Source organism: Enhydra lutris, unplaced genomic scaffold (assembly GCF_002288905.1).
Source record: "Enhydra lutris kenyoni isolate GAN:26980312 unplaced genomic scaffold, ASM228890v2 scaffoldscaffold62, whole genome shotgun sequence".
NCBI lineage: Eukaryota > Metazoa > Chordata > Mammalia > Carnivora > Mustelidae > Enhydra > Enhydra lutris.
This window is the reverse complement of record NW_019154146.1, coordinates 7,673,192-7,685,254: the sequence shown is the minus strand read 5'-3', so window position 1 is coordinate 7,685,254 and position 12,063 is coordinate 7,673,192. Positions and strand designations below refer to the sequence as shown.

Genomic DNA, 12,063 nt, shown 5'->3' with positions numbered 1-12,063 from the left:
ATGTCTGGTTGTTTTTTGCTTTCTTACATTATTTAAAAACTGCAACTTTGGTTTTGGAATTATTGGAATAACGTGGTGCAGCAGAGGAATAAATGATTTGAACTTTTTTAGGTACTAATAAAGGAAACTGAGTCGGATTGATACAAGCCTGTCCTCTAGTGTGGACTGAGGGCTGGATGACCTCACAACACCGCACACCAATAAGGCATCTGAGGTTGAAACAAAGACGGGAGACCTGAGCCGTCACCTGGTGCGAACACTATCCACGCCGTTGCACAAATTCCACCCTCATCCTTCCCCTTTTCCGCCAATAAATGTAGCAGAACATATGAAATGAAGAAAGTTTTTCAATAGGAGTTTCTAGCATTTACTCTCGAGGTACACTATTAAACTGGTTCGTGAAGACAATGGGTTGCTGGTTTAAAAACTGGTTCACTGGGTGCCCGAGTGGCTCAGTCAGTTAAGCATCTGCTTTCGGCTCAGGTCATGATCTCGGGGTCTGGGATGGAGCCCTGCATGGGGCTCCCTGCTCAGCAGGAATTCTGTTTCTCCCTCTGCCCTTGCTCCTCCGCCCTGCTCATGCTTTCATTCTCTCTGTCAAATAAATAAACAAAATCTTGAAAAATAAATAAAAAATAAAAACTGGTTCGCTGCTTAGCTTCGATGTAAAGCAAAGTCTACCACATTCGATTCATACATTTATTTGCATTTTATTGACTCTGTGGTTTCATTAAAAAAAAAAAACTTATTTGAGAGAGAGAGAAAAGAGAGGGAGGGGGTTAGGGAAGCAGAGGGAGAAAAACTCCCAAGCAGGTTCCTACTGAGTGCAGAGCCTGACGCAGAGCTCGATCTCGGGACCCTGAGCTGTAATCAAGTGTTTGCCAGATGCTCAACTGACGTGCACCGTCCAGGTGCCCTGATTTGGTGGTTTCATTTTAACCACTGAATTACAAGTCTGTTTCTGGCTTTATGCCATATAAGAACTTTAAGCTTAAGAAATTATATCTAGAATTTCTATTTAGTTGATTATTTGTACATATCAATGTAACATTTTAATGAAATAATTAAGTTCAAAAAGAAGGGGGCCTGAGCAAATTTTCGGTCTTTTCTAAGAGGTACATACCTCACACGATTTTGTCAAATGTGTCCACTAGCTGGTTTTTAACGATATCCCTGTATGGGAATCACTTTACAGCAAATTATAGATAAAGAGCAGATGTGCAAGCGGTTTCTAGAGGCGTGCCTGACCTTCACACTCTGGAATGTTGCAGTAGTCGAACCTCTGGTCCGGGTCTGTGGTGTAGCACCAGGGCCCCTTCCCGTCGTTGTCGGGGTTCCTGCAGTAGTTCTCCTCCAGCCCCTCTGTGGGGTACTTCTGGGGCGTAAAGCTGTGGAGGGTGGAAAAGAATCCCTCACTATCTAGTGGACCCCTGAACAGCATGGGTGGGAGCTGGGTGGCTCCAGTACAGGTGGATTTTTTGCAATAAATACGGTACACTGTTGTAATGGTTTTTTCTCTTCCCTGTGATTTTCTCAGGAATATTGTCTTTTCTCTAGCCTATTTTATTCTAGGAACACAGCACATAATGCATGAAAACATACACAATGTGTGTTCGTTGACCAGTATGGTCTCAGGAAGTCCGCCAATAAAGGTACGCTATTAGTGGTTAAGTGTGGGGTGGGGGAGTCAAAAACCATACACGGATTTTCAATGGCACAGGGGGTCAGCAGCACTAATCCTATGTTGTTCAAGGGTCAAATGTAATTGAAAGATCAGTATGTTGGTGGGTATTATGGAGGGCACAGATTGCATGGAGCACTGGGTGTGGTGCATAAACAATGAATTCTGGAACACTGAAAAGAAATAAAATAAAATAAAATAAAATAAAATAAAATAAAATAAAATAAAATAAAATAAAATAAAATGGAAAATAAAAACAGTATGTTATTAGGAAGGCAGAATAAGAGGCTATTTCCATGAGGTTCATGCATTTCTGCTCTCTGTTGTCTGACTTCTGGTTCTCTGCTGGCAGGTAGCTATTTATCCAGTAGTTAATATTACCATTATTACGATATGGACAGTAAAGTCTTACAAGTAGAGCTAAAGGGTTTTTATGAACAGTCACCTGAAATACAAAGGCCTCAAAAGCCTGCCAACTTCTTGATTCCTTCCAAACACCTGCTTTTGTCCATTGCCCTCTCCATGTAAAAATGGTCGTAGTTAATGCCGTTGGGTCTGTGACTCTGCACTGGGCAATACTGGAAACTTTCTACACACCCTCTCATTTAGCCTTAGCAAAACCCGTACTGGGAAGGCCTTATTATCCCTATTTTAAGGATGCAAAAATTGGGGCCCAATGTCAAATAGAATTTGTCTTGCCTCAGTGCAAATACCTAGAAAGTAGCATCTCAAGGTGAATCCATCTGACTGATTCCGTATGTGTGGGGTCGGTAGAGGTAACTCACTTCCAGTTCTAGAAATGAGCTGCTGTGCAGAGATAAAATTCGATCAAAAGCCTGCGACTTAGAAACCAGATGGCAGATTTTGTTTCTGTGCTTCGATGCACCTAGGTTTGTAAAGTGCACTTCTCAGGACCTCAACGTCCTCCTCTGCCAGGGTCGAGAGGGCCTCGACTGTCTCTAGAGCACGTGACACTCCATGATTTGGAGTGCCATTTGGTTTCATTGTTTTTCCTCTATAAGCTCTGTGTGTTGGGAATACTTTACCTGCCCATCTCATAGAGATAATAAAGGCAATTTGATGGGGGAGGGGTTAGTGGACACTAACTTCCCACTCGATAAGCATTGTCACTGAGAATGGAATGCTATCCTGCAGGAAAGCAGAAAATAAGTAATAGGCAAGTTGCGAGATCATCTGGTTTTCATCTGGATTTCTCCTTCATATTCTATCTGCTCCCTTGCAAAGGTCTGATTGAGAGGAAATGGATCATTCTTAACATCACAGGTGAACACGGAGAGCAAAGTCTTACTTTGGTTTGTGTGGAGAACTGTCACTCCATTTTTGACAGGTAACGCCATCCTTCGTTTTGGACATCGTCCCCCTGTAGGTCTTCCCATTTCCAGTCTTGCACTCTGAAAGATAGACTGAAGGGGGGATCCACAAGGTGGGCAAGCCCTCCCCAAGAAACACCACGAAGCAGCTTTGCACAGCTCAGTTATGTTGAAAGGACTCGCATAGGAGACACCATTTTCCCAGTCTCCTAAAAGACAGTCTTCTGCCTCTCCCATCTGAGGAAGGGCTGTGGTTCACTGAGCTACTGAGGCTATTATTTATTTATTCAAAGCTACAGCCCTTCTGTGTACCAGGTACTGTGCTGGGTGCTGGAGACACATGGAGACTAGAATGGAGGCCCTACCCTCAAGAAGCTTATATTCTAGTGGACTCAGAGGGGCTGGCAGGTCACCCGGTATGAAACGAGGTAACCTCAGAGTGACGTGCCTAACAGAGAAAACAAACAGTATGAGGATGGAGTGAAGGGGAATGGGGACAGGGGCTTTTCAGCAGGCTTTTCGGAGGTGGAAAGAGATCCAAGCCATGTCTATTTTTTGAGGCTTCCAGTATTTTAAATATGAAGAACTGCTGAACAGAGTTACACACTTTAAATGTGGACAGTCGACACGCTCAACTAGCCTCCACTTAGCCAACTCACTGGTTAGCCAAGGGGCTCCGACCTATTTTTAAAATACACGGTCTGATGCTCACCTGTGTCCCACATGTGGTAAGGTGGACACCCGGGGCTGGCAGGTCGCACTTTCCAGTGTGCCCCCCAACTTCTGTCCCCACCAGGTGGGGTTTATAAGAGTCAACTACTTTCATCGTCAAAACTTTTTATACAGCTACAGTAGATTAAAGATGATCTAAACTGAGAAATGAATGTGAAAAAAATTGCTTTAAAAAACAAAACCAAGGTGAATGCTCTTAAGGACTTGAAGATTTGAATAGTGTTTTAAAAGGCTGTCAAGTCCATTGAAGGTAATCCAGTTATACAGCTGGCTATAGAATTTTGGGTGGGAAATCCTAAGAATACAAAGAGATTTTTACAGTCAGATTAATAGATGTTTCTAGACCTTGCTCTGCTTCAAAAAGAAGGAAACCAATTCTAGACAACGCACACAGAGCATTGCTGATGCAAGGACAGATCATCGCTGATGCAAGGAATGCCCCAGATAACAGCTGTTGGTGGCCCCGTATTCAAAGGGGCCAATGTAAATTGCATTTCCTATGAGAACATAAAACATTTAAGGTATATGTGTGTCATCTTTCATGATTTCCCACCTTAGTCAAGTGTTTTACTTCATCGATCAATTACCTGCGGAGCCGCCTTTTAACATACCAATAGCAAACAAATGCTTTTAACCCTAGACTATGTATAAAGACTGCAAATGTGTCTTCACGGAGACTGATCATTCCACTAGACGCATTACACTGATAAGAAGCATCAATTCAAAGTACTTTGGAGGCCCAGGGGTGAGGGGAGGCTTTTCAAAGAAGGTGATGCTTGAGTTCAGACGTGGGAGATGAGAAGAGAAGAGGGGGCTTGGCAGAGGGTGTGTGTGCCTGAAATGTGGGAGGAGCACACGCAACCCCAGTGTAGAGAAGCCTCGTGAACCCAGCAGATGGGGTGGGCTTAACCAATGCAGGCCCCGATAGCGTTCTGTTAAGTATCTGGATTTTATTCTAAGGGCACAAGGAGTTGAAAGCAGAGCAGTCACGGCCCACTGGCTAACATGGCCCAGCCAGTGACGGTGACCACTGAGACCGCAGTGATGACAGCAACGGCCATGCAGGCCAGGGGCAGATGTAGATGGAGCTGACATGGAGCACCCCTAGAAAAACCAGCAGCAGGTCGATGGGCCACAGAAAAGCAAGCGCCACAGAGTGGCTGACTTTTGACTTTTTACCTCTCTTCTGTTTGTATGTACCCACCAGAGTTTACATAACCTTTTGATCCTTTCCTTCACCTTGAAAACAAGCAACTATCCGACTGTTCAAACTAAGCCCGGTGGTCACCCCCCTGTTCTTTCTGGTTAACAATTTACAAATGATTTATTCAAATGTTAGCATTTTGCAGGGAAAATCACAACAGCACCTCCCCCTTTTTTCAATCCAGTAGGTAACCCTATATAACTCATTCTTTGCTCTTCATAAAAATGAGTAACTTCGACAGATAAACTTTTGAGTTGCTCTGTGCTTGAATCTCAAGAATTGGGGATAAACCGTGATAGGAGGAGGATGGCAGGCACACAGTTAATTCAACTTCAGAAGATGGATTTTAACATTGGAAATGTTAAAAAATGAAAGTAAGGATTTTGTCTATATCCAAATGTTACTGGAGGACTTAAGACACCTCAGTTTTTCTATTTCTGCAGGCTTCGGTCCAGAAGCTAGAGCCCAGGGACCATGGTCCCTGTAGCCAAAAAAGCAAGATCCTGGGAACACTTAGATTCCCCTATCCTCAAAAATAAAATAAAATGCTATCATATTTTCGGGGCCCTAGAGGCAGATGTTACTTTGTCAGTCCAATCCCTTCCTTTTTAAACCAAGAAGAATGAAATCTGAGAGGTGAAGTCGTATCCTCAATTTGACAGATGGGATTAGTGACCAAATCTCATCCTGAGTCTGAATTCCAAGGCAAGCCAGTGCGCCTCCCTTCTCTGGTCTGATAAGCTACACAGACAAAAGAGGACCTGGGAGGAGAAGAGAAAGGGGAACCGAAGGGGGAAGGGTGGGGAGGGAAAGAAAGAGGACTGGTCCAGGAGGAGGAGGAGGAGAAAGAAAACATTGTACCCACTTTTCTTTTCGAATAAAACCACATCTCTCATCCTTAAGATTGCAGACGACTTGCTGTTTTCAGCCATGATCACACACTGTTGCTCTTTGCTGTGATACTGGAATGACCTGCAGAAGAAAATCAGGAAACCCCCCAAAAATGTTTTCTGCCATTTAAGGAAAGTAAACTTCTGTTAATAATTAAGAGACTCCAAAGATAACTGTATCTCTTGATGGGTCAAGGAGTTTGGAATGGTTACTTCCGTTAAATTTGACCCAGTCCAGGAAGTGCTGGAAAAGGATAGCCTGCACAGTTCGTTCCTCGTTTCCTTCTACCTTCACCTTCTCCTCCACCAAATATTCTTTCTGTTTCAACTACTTTGCTCTTTCTGCACTTATGTGCTAGAATATTTGCTTTTGTGTTGGAAAGAAGCAACTCTGATTGCTTTGAACCCTTTTCCAAGATGGTCTATGCTGACTTCTGGTCTCCTAGAATTTCCCTTTCCTATAAAGTCTCCTTAACTTTAGCCTCTACACGTCATCTCCTCTCCCTTCACCTCGCCCATCCCCGTGGTCCTGCTGTGAACATGCAGTCTGGCATTCAAAGCCATCCACGACTGTCTTTCCAAGCCCCATCTCCTCCATGAGCCCTTCTGTAGCTGATGTGGTCCACCGGGTCCTGTTCACAGGGCCACATGGCTCTCTGGGCCCAGAATGCCTCCAGCCTTGTCAGTACATGACACTCACCCTTCCAAGCCCTGCTCAGTGCCTCCTTCTCCCCAGGCCTTCTCCAGCCCTCTCAACCCTTAGGAATTACTCTTTCCTCTGAATCTGTATAGAGCACATATGACTATGTCACTTACGGACACCTCACACCGCATGCGTTTTTAAAAATTGTTTACATTTTATCCAACTTCTGTGACAACACCGTAAATACAAAGAGGCAAGCGCTGGACCGTGCAACTACACAACGATCTGTCATACACGGACAGAGATCATATATATCCTGTATGTTGGGTCACGGTGTCTCTGCTTCTTTGTTCCTTAGGCTGGGACATCTAGTCACAAGGATCCTCATTAAATATTTACCGACAATGATGTCAAAAACCAACGCTCAGAATGGCAGCTGGTGATGTCCTGGGTACGGATAACAGCCTTTGGGGGCATTTTTTCTGAAGGGGATGCGGATCAACTCTAACAACCCACTGTTCCTATGGCTTCCAATCCAGGGAGCAGACACAGATCCCCAACTCCAATCCCGTGAAATGCCTTTCTTGCCTATTAAGTGCTGTTTTCATTAATAAATCCCCAGGGAAACTTCTCGTTCCAAAGAGCAGTGTCTCCAATGGCAACATTTCTGTCAGTGAGCAGCCCCGAGAGAATACCTGCAAATGAACTCGGTCTCCTCCTCACACTTCGCTGCACAGTCCTGTACGCTTCCCGCCCACAGCTGCTTCTTCGTGAAGCTGAGCACGGACGCCCCCTGCGTGTTCACGTAGTCATCCAGGGGGTCTCCGCGACCTGCGGACGGAGGATGGAGGAGGATAACTGGCTGAGATTCATCAACACCACTGTTCAGTCAGCAGGCCTTTGAAATCCTCTATCTGCTGTACATCCACCATATAAAATCTGCTGCTTTCCTAGAGAGCAGAACGGGTGTCACGAGTAAAATCGTTGAGTCAAGACAACAGTTCTGCTCAGAGGTGGGTGTTGTATTAAAACGGCAAGTGGACTGACGGATTAACCGATTAGGATTATTTAACAACTTCTGTAACTACGTTCATGGCCATGAAACCTTAAATAAGAATAAATTTATTTGCTGTGGCTTGCCATGCCATGACAGAACAGTTAGAAGCCCACCAGCGGCCCCCGTGTTCGCCATTGCTGATGCTGATTTGTCCAACCCTGGCTATAAACCCAACCTGGAGGCCATGACCTGACTGCCAACAGTATAAGCTTCGGTTGTGACTGTTTCTTAAGCTGATGTGACATTCTCTGAATGGTTCCACCATGAGATATAAAAATGTTGGTGAGCTGCAGGCCTGGAGAGGGCAGCCTCCCTAATTTTAGTGTGGAACCCTGGTGACTGTCCCAGGGTGAGAGGCCAGAAGAGGTTAATGAAGACAGCCAAGCTGCCTGAAGTTTGCCTAAATGGGATTAGGCAACATGGCAGCCTTGACCACCACCAGGGGAGTGGTGCGGACCCAAGCCAGGCTGAGCGGGTTGGAGAGTGACCAGGGGAAGCCGGTGGAGCCACATGAGAAGACAAGCCTTCAGGAGCCTAGCTGGGAAAGGAGCTCTTCCCAGACGGCATGTGCAGTCAAGGAATTTTTTTTTTTTTTTTTTTAAAGATGAGACATTTAGGGGCATGGTTAGATACTGATGAAAATTATCCAGTAGGAAGGATCATTAGGGGTCAGCACCTCATTCGCAGAAATGCCCATCCTGCCCACCTGGAAACACATGGGGCATAGGGCCAATGCAGAGACTAGTCCTCTCCCGGAGGCCACGCTCCCTTTCCCCTGCTATCTGTCCTCCCCCAATTAAACATACTCCAAACCAGAAGGTGGCTCTTTAACAGGAAGTTGGCTGCTGTAACTTAAATTTAAGGTACCAGAAAGCACTAGAAGAAGGTTTCAAAGATTATGGAGAAGTAGAGTAGTTTTAGACCCAGGTCCATGCCTTCATCCCTTATTTCCCCCCATTTGAACTCTCATTTCCAAGAAAAGGTGTACTTGAGTAAATTCTATGTAGATCAGGATGTGATTTAAAAAACAAACACGGCGGGGTGGGGGGGGCGGCGCATCTCCGTGGCTCAGTGGATTAAAATGTCTGCCTTCGGCTCAGGGCCTGACAGGACTGAGCTGAGTGGGGCTCCCTGCTCAGCGGGGAGTCGGCTTCTCCCTCTCCCTTTACCCCTCCCTTGCTTGTGCTCTCTGTCAAATACATACATACATACACACAAACATACATACAATCTTAAAAAAAAAAATAGCAAACAGTAACTCTGGAAAATATATCCTACAAAGACTTAAATTAGACTTTCCGAAGAGTTCTTAGAAAGTTGAGGAGGCTAGGGTAGAAATGATACCAAGGCAAGAAGATTTCCATTTATATCCCCCTTTAATTAAGCTTCCTTTGATTATGTTATTATATTTCACAGCAAAAAGCTGCTGAGACCACCTTAGGAGCTGATATCCCAAAGAAATATCCCCAAAGAGAATACATTTTTTTGTTTGGTGCTTGAAAAGTTCTCCCGCATTATTTTCTTTTCTTCAGCTTGAGGGCTCCGTGACAGTGGAGTGTCCTACAGTGTATTGATTGACCAAGAAATATTAAACATATCGTTTTAGTAAGAAATTATTTTTAGGGCACCTGGGTAACTCAGTCGGTTATCTGCCTTTGGCTTAGGTCATGATCCTGTGGTCCTGGGATCAAGCCCCACATTGGGCTCCCTGCTCAGCAGGGAGTCTGCTCCTCCCCCTCCCCCACCCCGCTAAGGTTTTTTTTTTCTCCCTCTTTCTCAAATAAATAAATAAAGCCTTTAAAAACGAAAAGTATTTTTATATTCGAGGCCCAACATAGATGTATGTAGCTACCAAAACACATGTATTATATTAATAATGTGGGTTTATTTATCACCGTGGTGTGTACATTTACACCCACGATCATGCACTTGCCAAAAAAAAAAAAAAAAGTCTTAGTGGTTTATGAAACTATGGAGAATAGCTGTAAAATGATTTCTTTTTTTCCTTTCACCAGTCACGTCTGTGCCCTGGAAAGATGAAACTCGTCCACAGAAAGAGTAAATGCCTTCCTTTCAAAAAGAGCTTATAAAAGTCTCCCCCTTTGGCGAAAAAACTATGTTAATTCTGTAACAGAAGAGTCTGGTCTCCCATCCTGGTGTGAGCCACTGGGTCAGCTCACAGCATTCCGGATCCCGTTGTCCATAGGCTAACACACAGAGTACACATACCCGCCACCCTCCCCCTCACCATGGGCCTCCACTTCCCACAGAAATCTCTGTGCAATCCTCCACTCTCTGTTTTCTTTGGTATTTCTTGAAATGGCTCTGCTGACTTCAAATATATTTAACTCTACTTTAAAGTACAGCTTACAAGATTTTATCTGGCAATTTATAAACTGAATTTCAGGTATCCATACATTGCTTATGGGAAGGGTTACTAGCATGTATGATTCCATTCAGATGAAATGTCCAAAAGAGACAAATCAGAGACAGAAAGTATCCTGGCGACTGCCAGGAGCTAGGCGGGGATGCAGGTGGGGGAGGGGTGCAGCGTTTCTTTCCAGGGTAATGAAAATGTCCAGAATGTGTTGTGCTGATAATGGCACAACTCTGCACACCACGGCTACGTATGCTCGAAATGGGTGAACTGTATGTATGTATGTATGAATTACATCGCCATAAAGCTGTCAGAACACCCCACAAAACTCTAAGGACATGTTTAGAGTATTTTAAAGAAGTTTAAACAAAGTTGAAAAGGGAGAAGAACACCAGATTCCTTCCAGAAAAGTTCTGGCTTAAATTCTGCTATCCTCACTGCCTGGATTTGGGAGTTTGGTCAAAAGAGAAGTAATCTAATTTTCCTAAGGATGGATTTTCTCCTCTTTAAAAGGGGGTAAAGATACTCACCTACCTACTGTACCAACTGAATAAGCAAGTATTATCTAAGGACACACACTCACACACATATAAAAATGTGCCTAGCTTTTCCCAAGCACTACGTGAAGGTTTCTGGAATTCCTATATGCATACATCATTTGCAATCGACGCGTGTGGTTTCTCCAGGCATAAGGAATAAACCTAGACATACGGAAGGCTCACGTCAAGCCTCAGCTGGCAGGGAACCTCCAGACACTGGCCAGAGAACGCAAAGAAGTATTTCGCTGCTTTCATCTGAAAGTGAAGAGAATACGACATGCTAACGAAAATGGTCTCCGTTAATGGAACTGAGCACCAGGCAAGGGCGCCCCCAACTTTTTGGGTTGCTAGCTCTGAAGGCTACTGTTTCAACTACAACAACAGTCTCTGGCAGGCAATCTTGTCGATTTAAAAGGTCATTCATCATTTCCCCTGCCCACTGGTCTTTATCACGCATGAGGAAATTAAGCTCAGTTCTTAAGTAATTTTTCTTTCCTTTTTTCTTAATGTTTAATGTTTTTAATAAGATTTTATTTATTTATTTGAGAGACAGTGAGAGGGAGAGAGAAAGAGAGAGAGAGAGGGCAAGAACAGGGAGAAGGAGCAGAAGGAGAGGGAGAAGCAGGCTCCCCGCTGAGCAGGGAGCCTGACACGGGACTCTGAGCCAAAGGCAGATGCTTAACTGACTGAGCCACCCAGGCACCCCCTTAAGATTTTTCAATCATATATGTAGCTTTTGATTTGGGACGCTCATGAATCAAAAGCTAATTTAAACCAGCTGCACAGAAAGCCATCATGTTATCTATTTTTAAGACATCGCTAGGAAAAACATTTTAATTACAATTTTTAAGAAATCCTTTGTCTTACCTGATTTCAGAAATAAAAGAAGTAGAAGCAGCACTTCCTTATGTTCCATTTTGGGACTAGCCAGCGGTGCCCAGAAAACTCAGCGTCCCAGTCCCAAGATGTTATTGACTTACCTGAGAGAAAACACCTCCACAAATAAGATAATCACAGGGAGTTAATTATTTTCTGAGACGCTCATGGCCAGTGCACTCTGAAGGGTTCAAACATTACCTCGGCCAGCGGATCTTACAAAATCCCCATCTGTAATAGATGCTGGGAAGTGGTGAGAGCAGACCCGCCCCTCACTGCCCCAGGCTGCCTGCTTTCTTTCCCCTGGTTCTTTCCATCATCTTCTGATAGCCACTTTCCATCATCCTTAGATAGCCACTTTTCTTTCTCCGTCTGGTTTCCTTCCTCTCCTTCTTCCCCGGCTTTAGGTAAAAAGGAAAAACAGAAAGAAAAATCACACTAATAGCCAAACTTTGCTGAGAACTTGTCATTCCACAAGCAATATTAATATTTCCACTTTAATGAGAGGACTCGGGCTTAAAAAGTTCAACTGTCAAGGTTACTCAGCCACCAATGGTTGAGACCCTGTAGGCCTGAGATTATAAGCATAAGCTAGGGCCTTGTCATTCACATCCCCACATCCTACCAAACAACGTAGAGATTACTAGAAAGTTTAAATACTTTATTATTATCAAAATGTCTTTATGTCCAGTGGACTCACGTGTTTTCCATAATTATAAATTATGTTGTAAAA

General features: G+C 44.1%; 1 protein-coding gene across 1 annotated transcript in view; it reads right to left on the bottom strand.

Moving 5' to 3' along the window:
- Positions 1-11,457, bottom strand: part of LOC111158701 (plasminogen) — a 36,871-nt gene extending 25,414 nt beyond the window's left edge. Inside the window, exons 1-5 of the mRNA XM_022520910.1 lie at positions 11,322-11,457; positions 7,177-7,312; positions 5,814-5,920; positions 2,991-3,105; positions 1,249-1,388 (exon numbers count right to left, since the gene is read on the bottom strand). Coding sequence (XP_022376618.1) covers positions 1,249-1,388; positions 2,991-3,105; positions 5,814-5,920; positions 7,177-7,312; positions 11,322-11,370 — 547 coding nt within the window. The 5' untranslated portion in view covers positions 11,371-11,457. The remainder of the gene's footprint in view (positions 1-1,248; positions 1,389-2,990; positions 3,106-5,813; positions 5,921-7,176; positions 7,313-11,321) is intronic.
- Between the last annotated feature and the right edge of the window lie 606 nt (positions 11,458-12,063).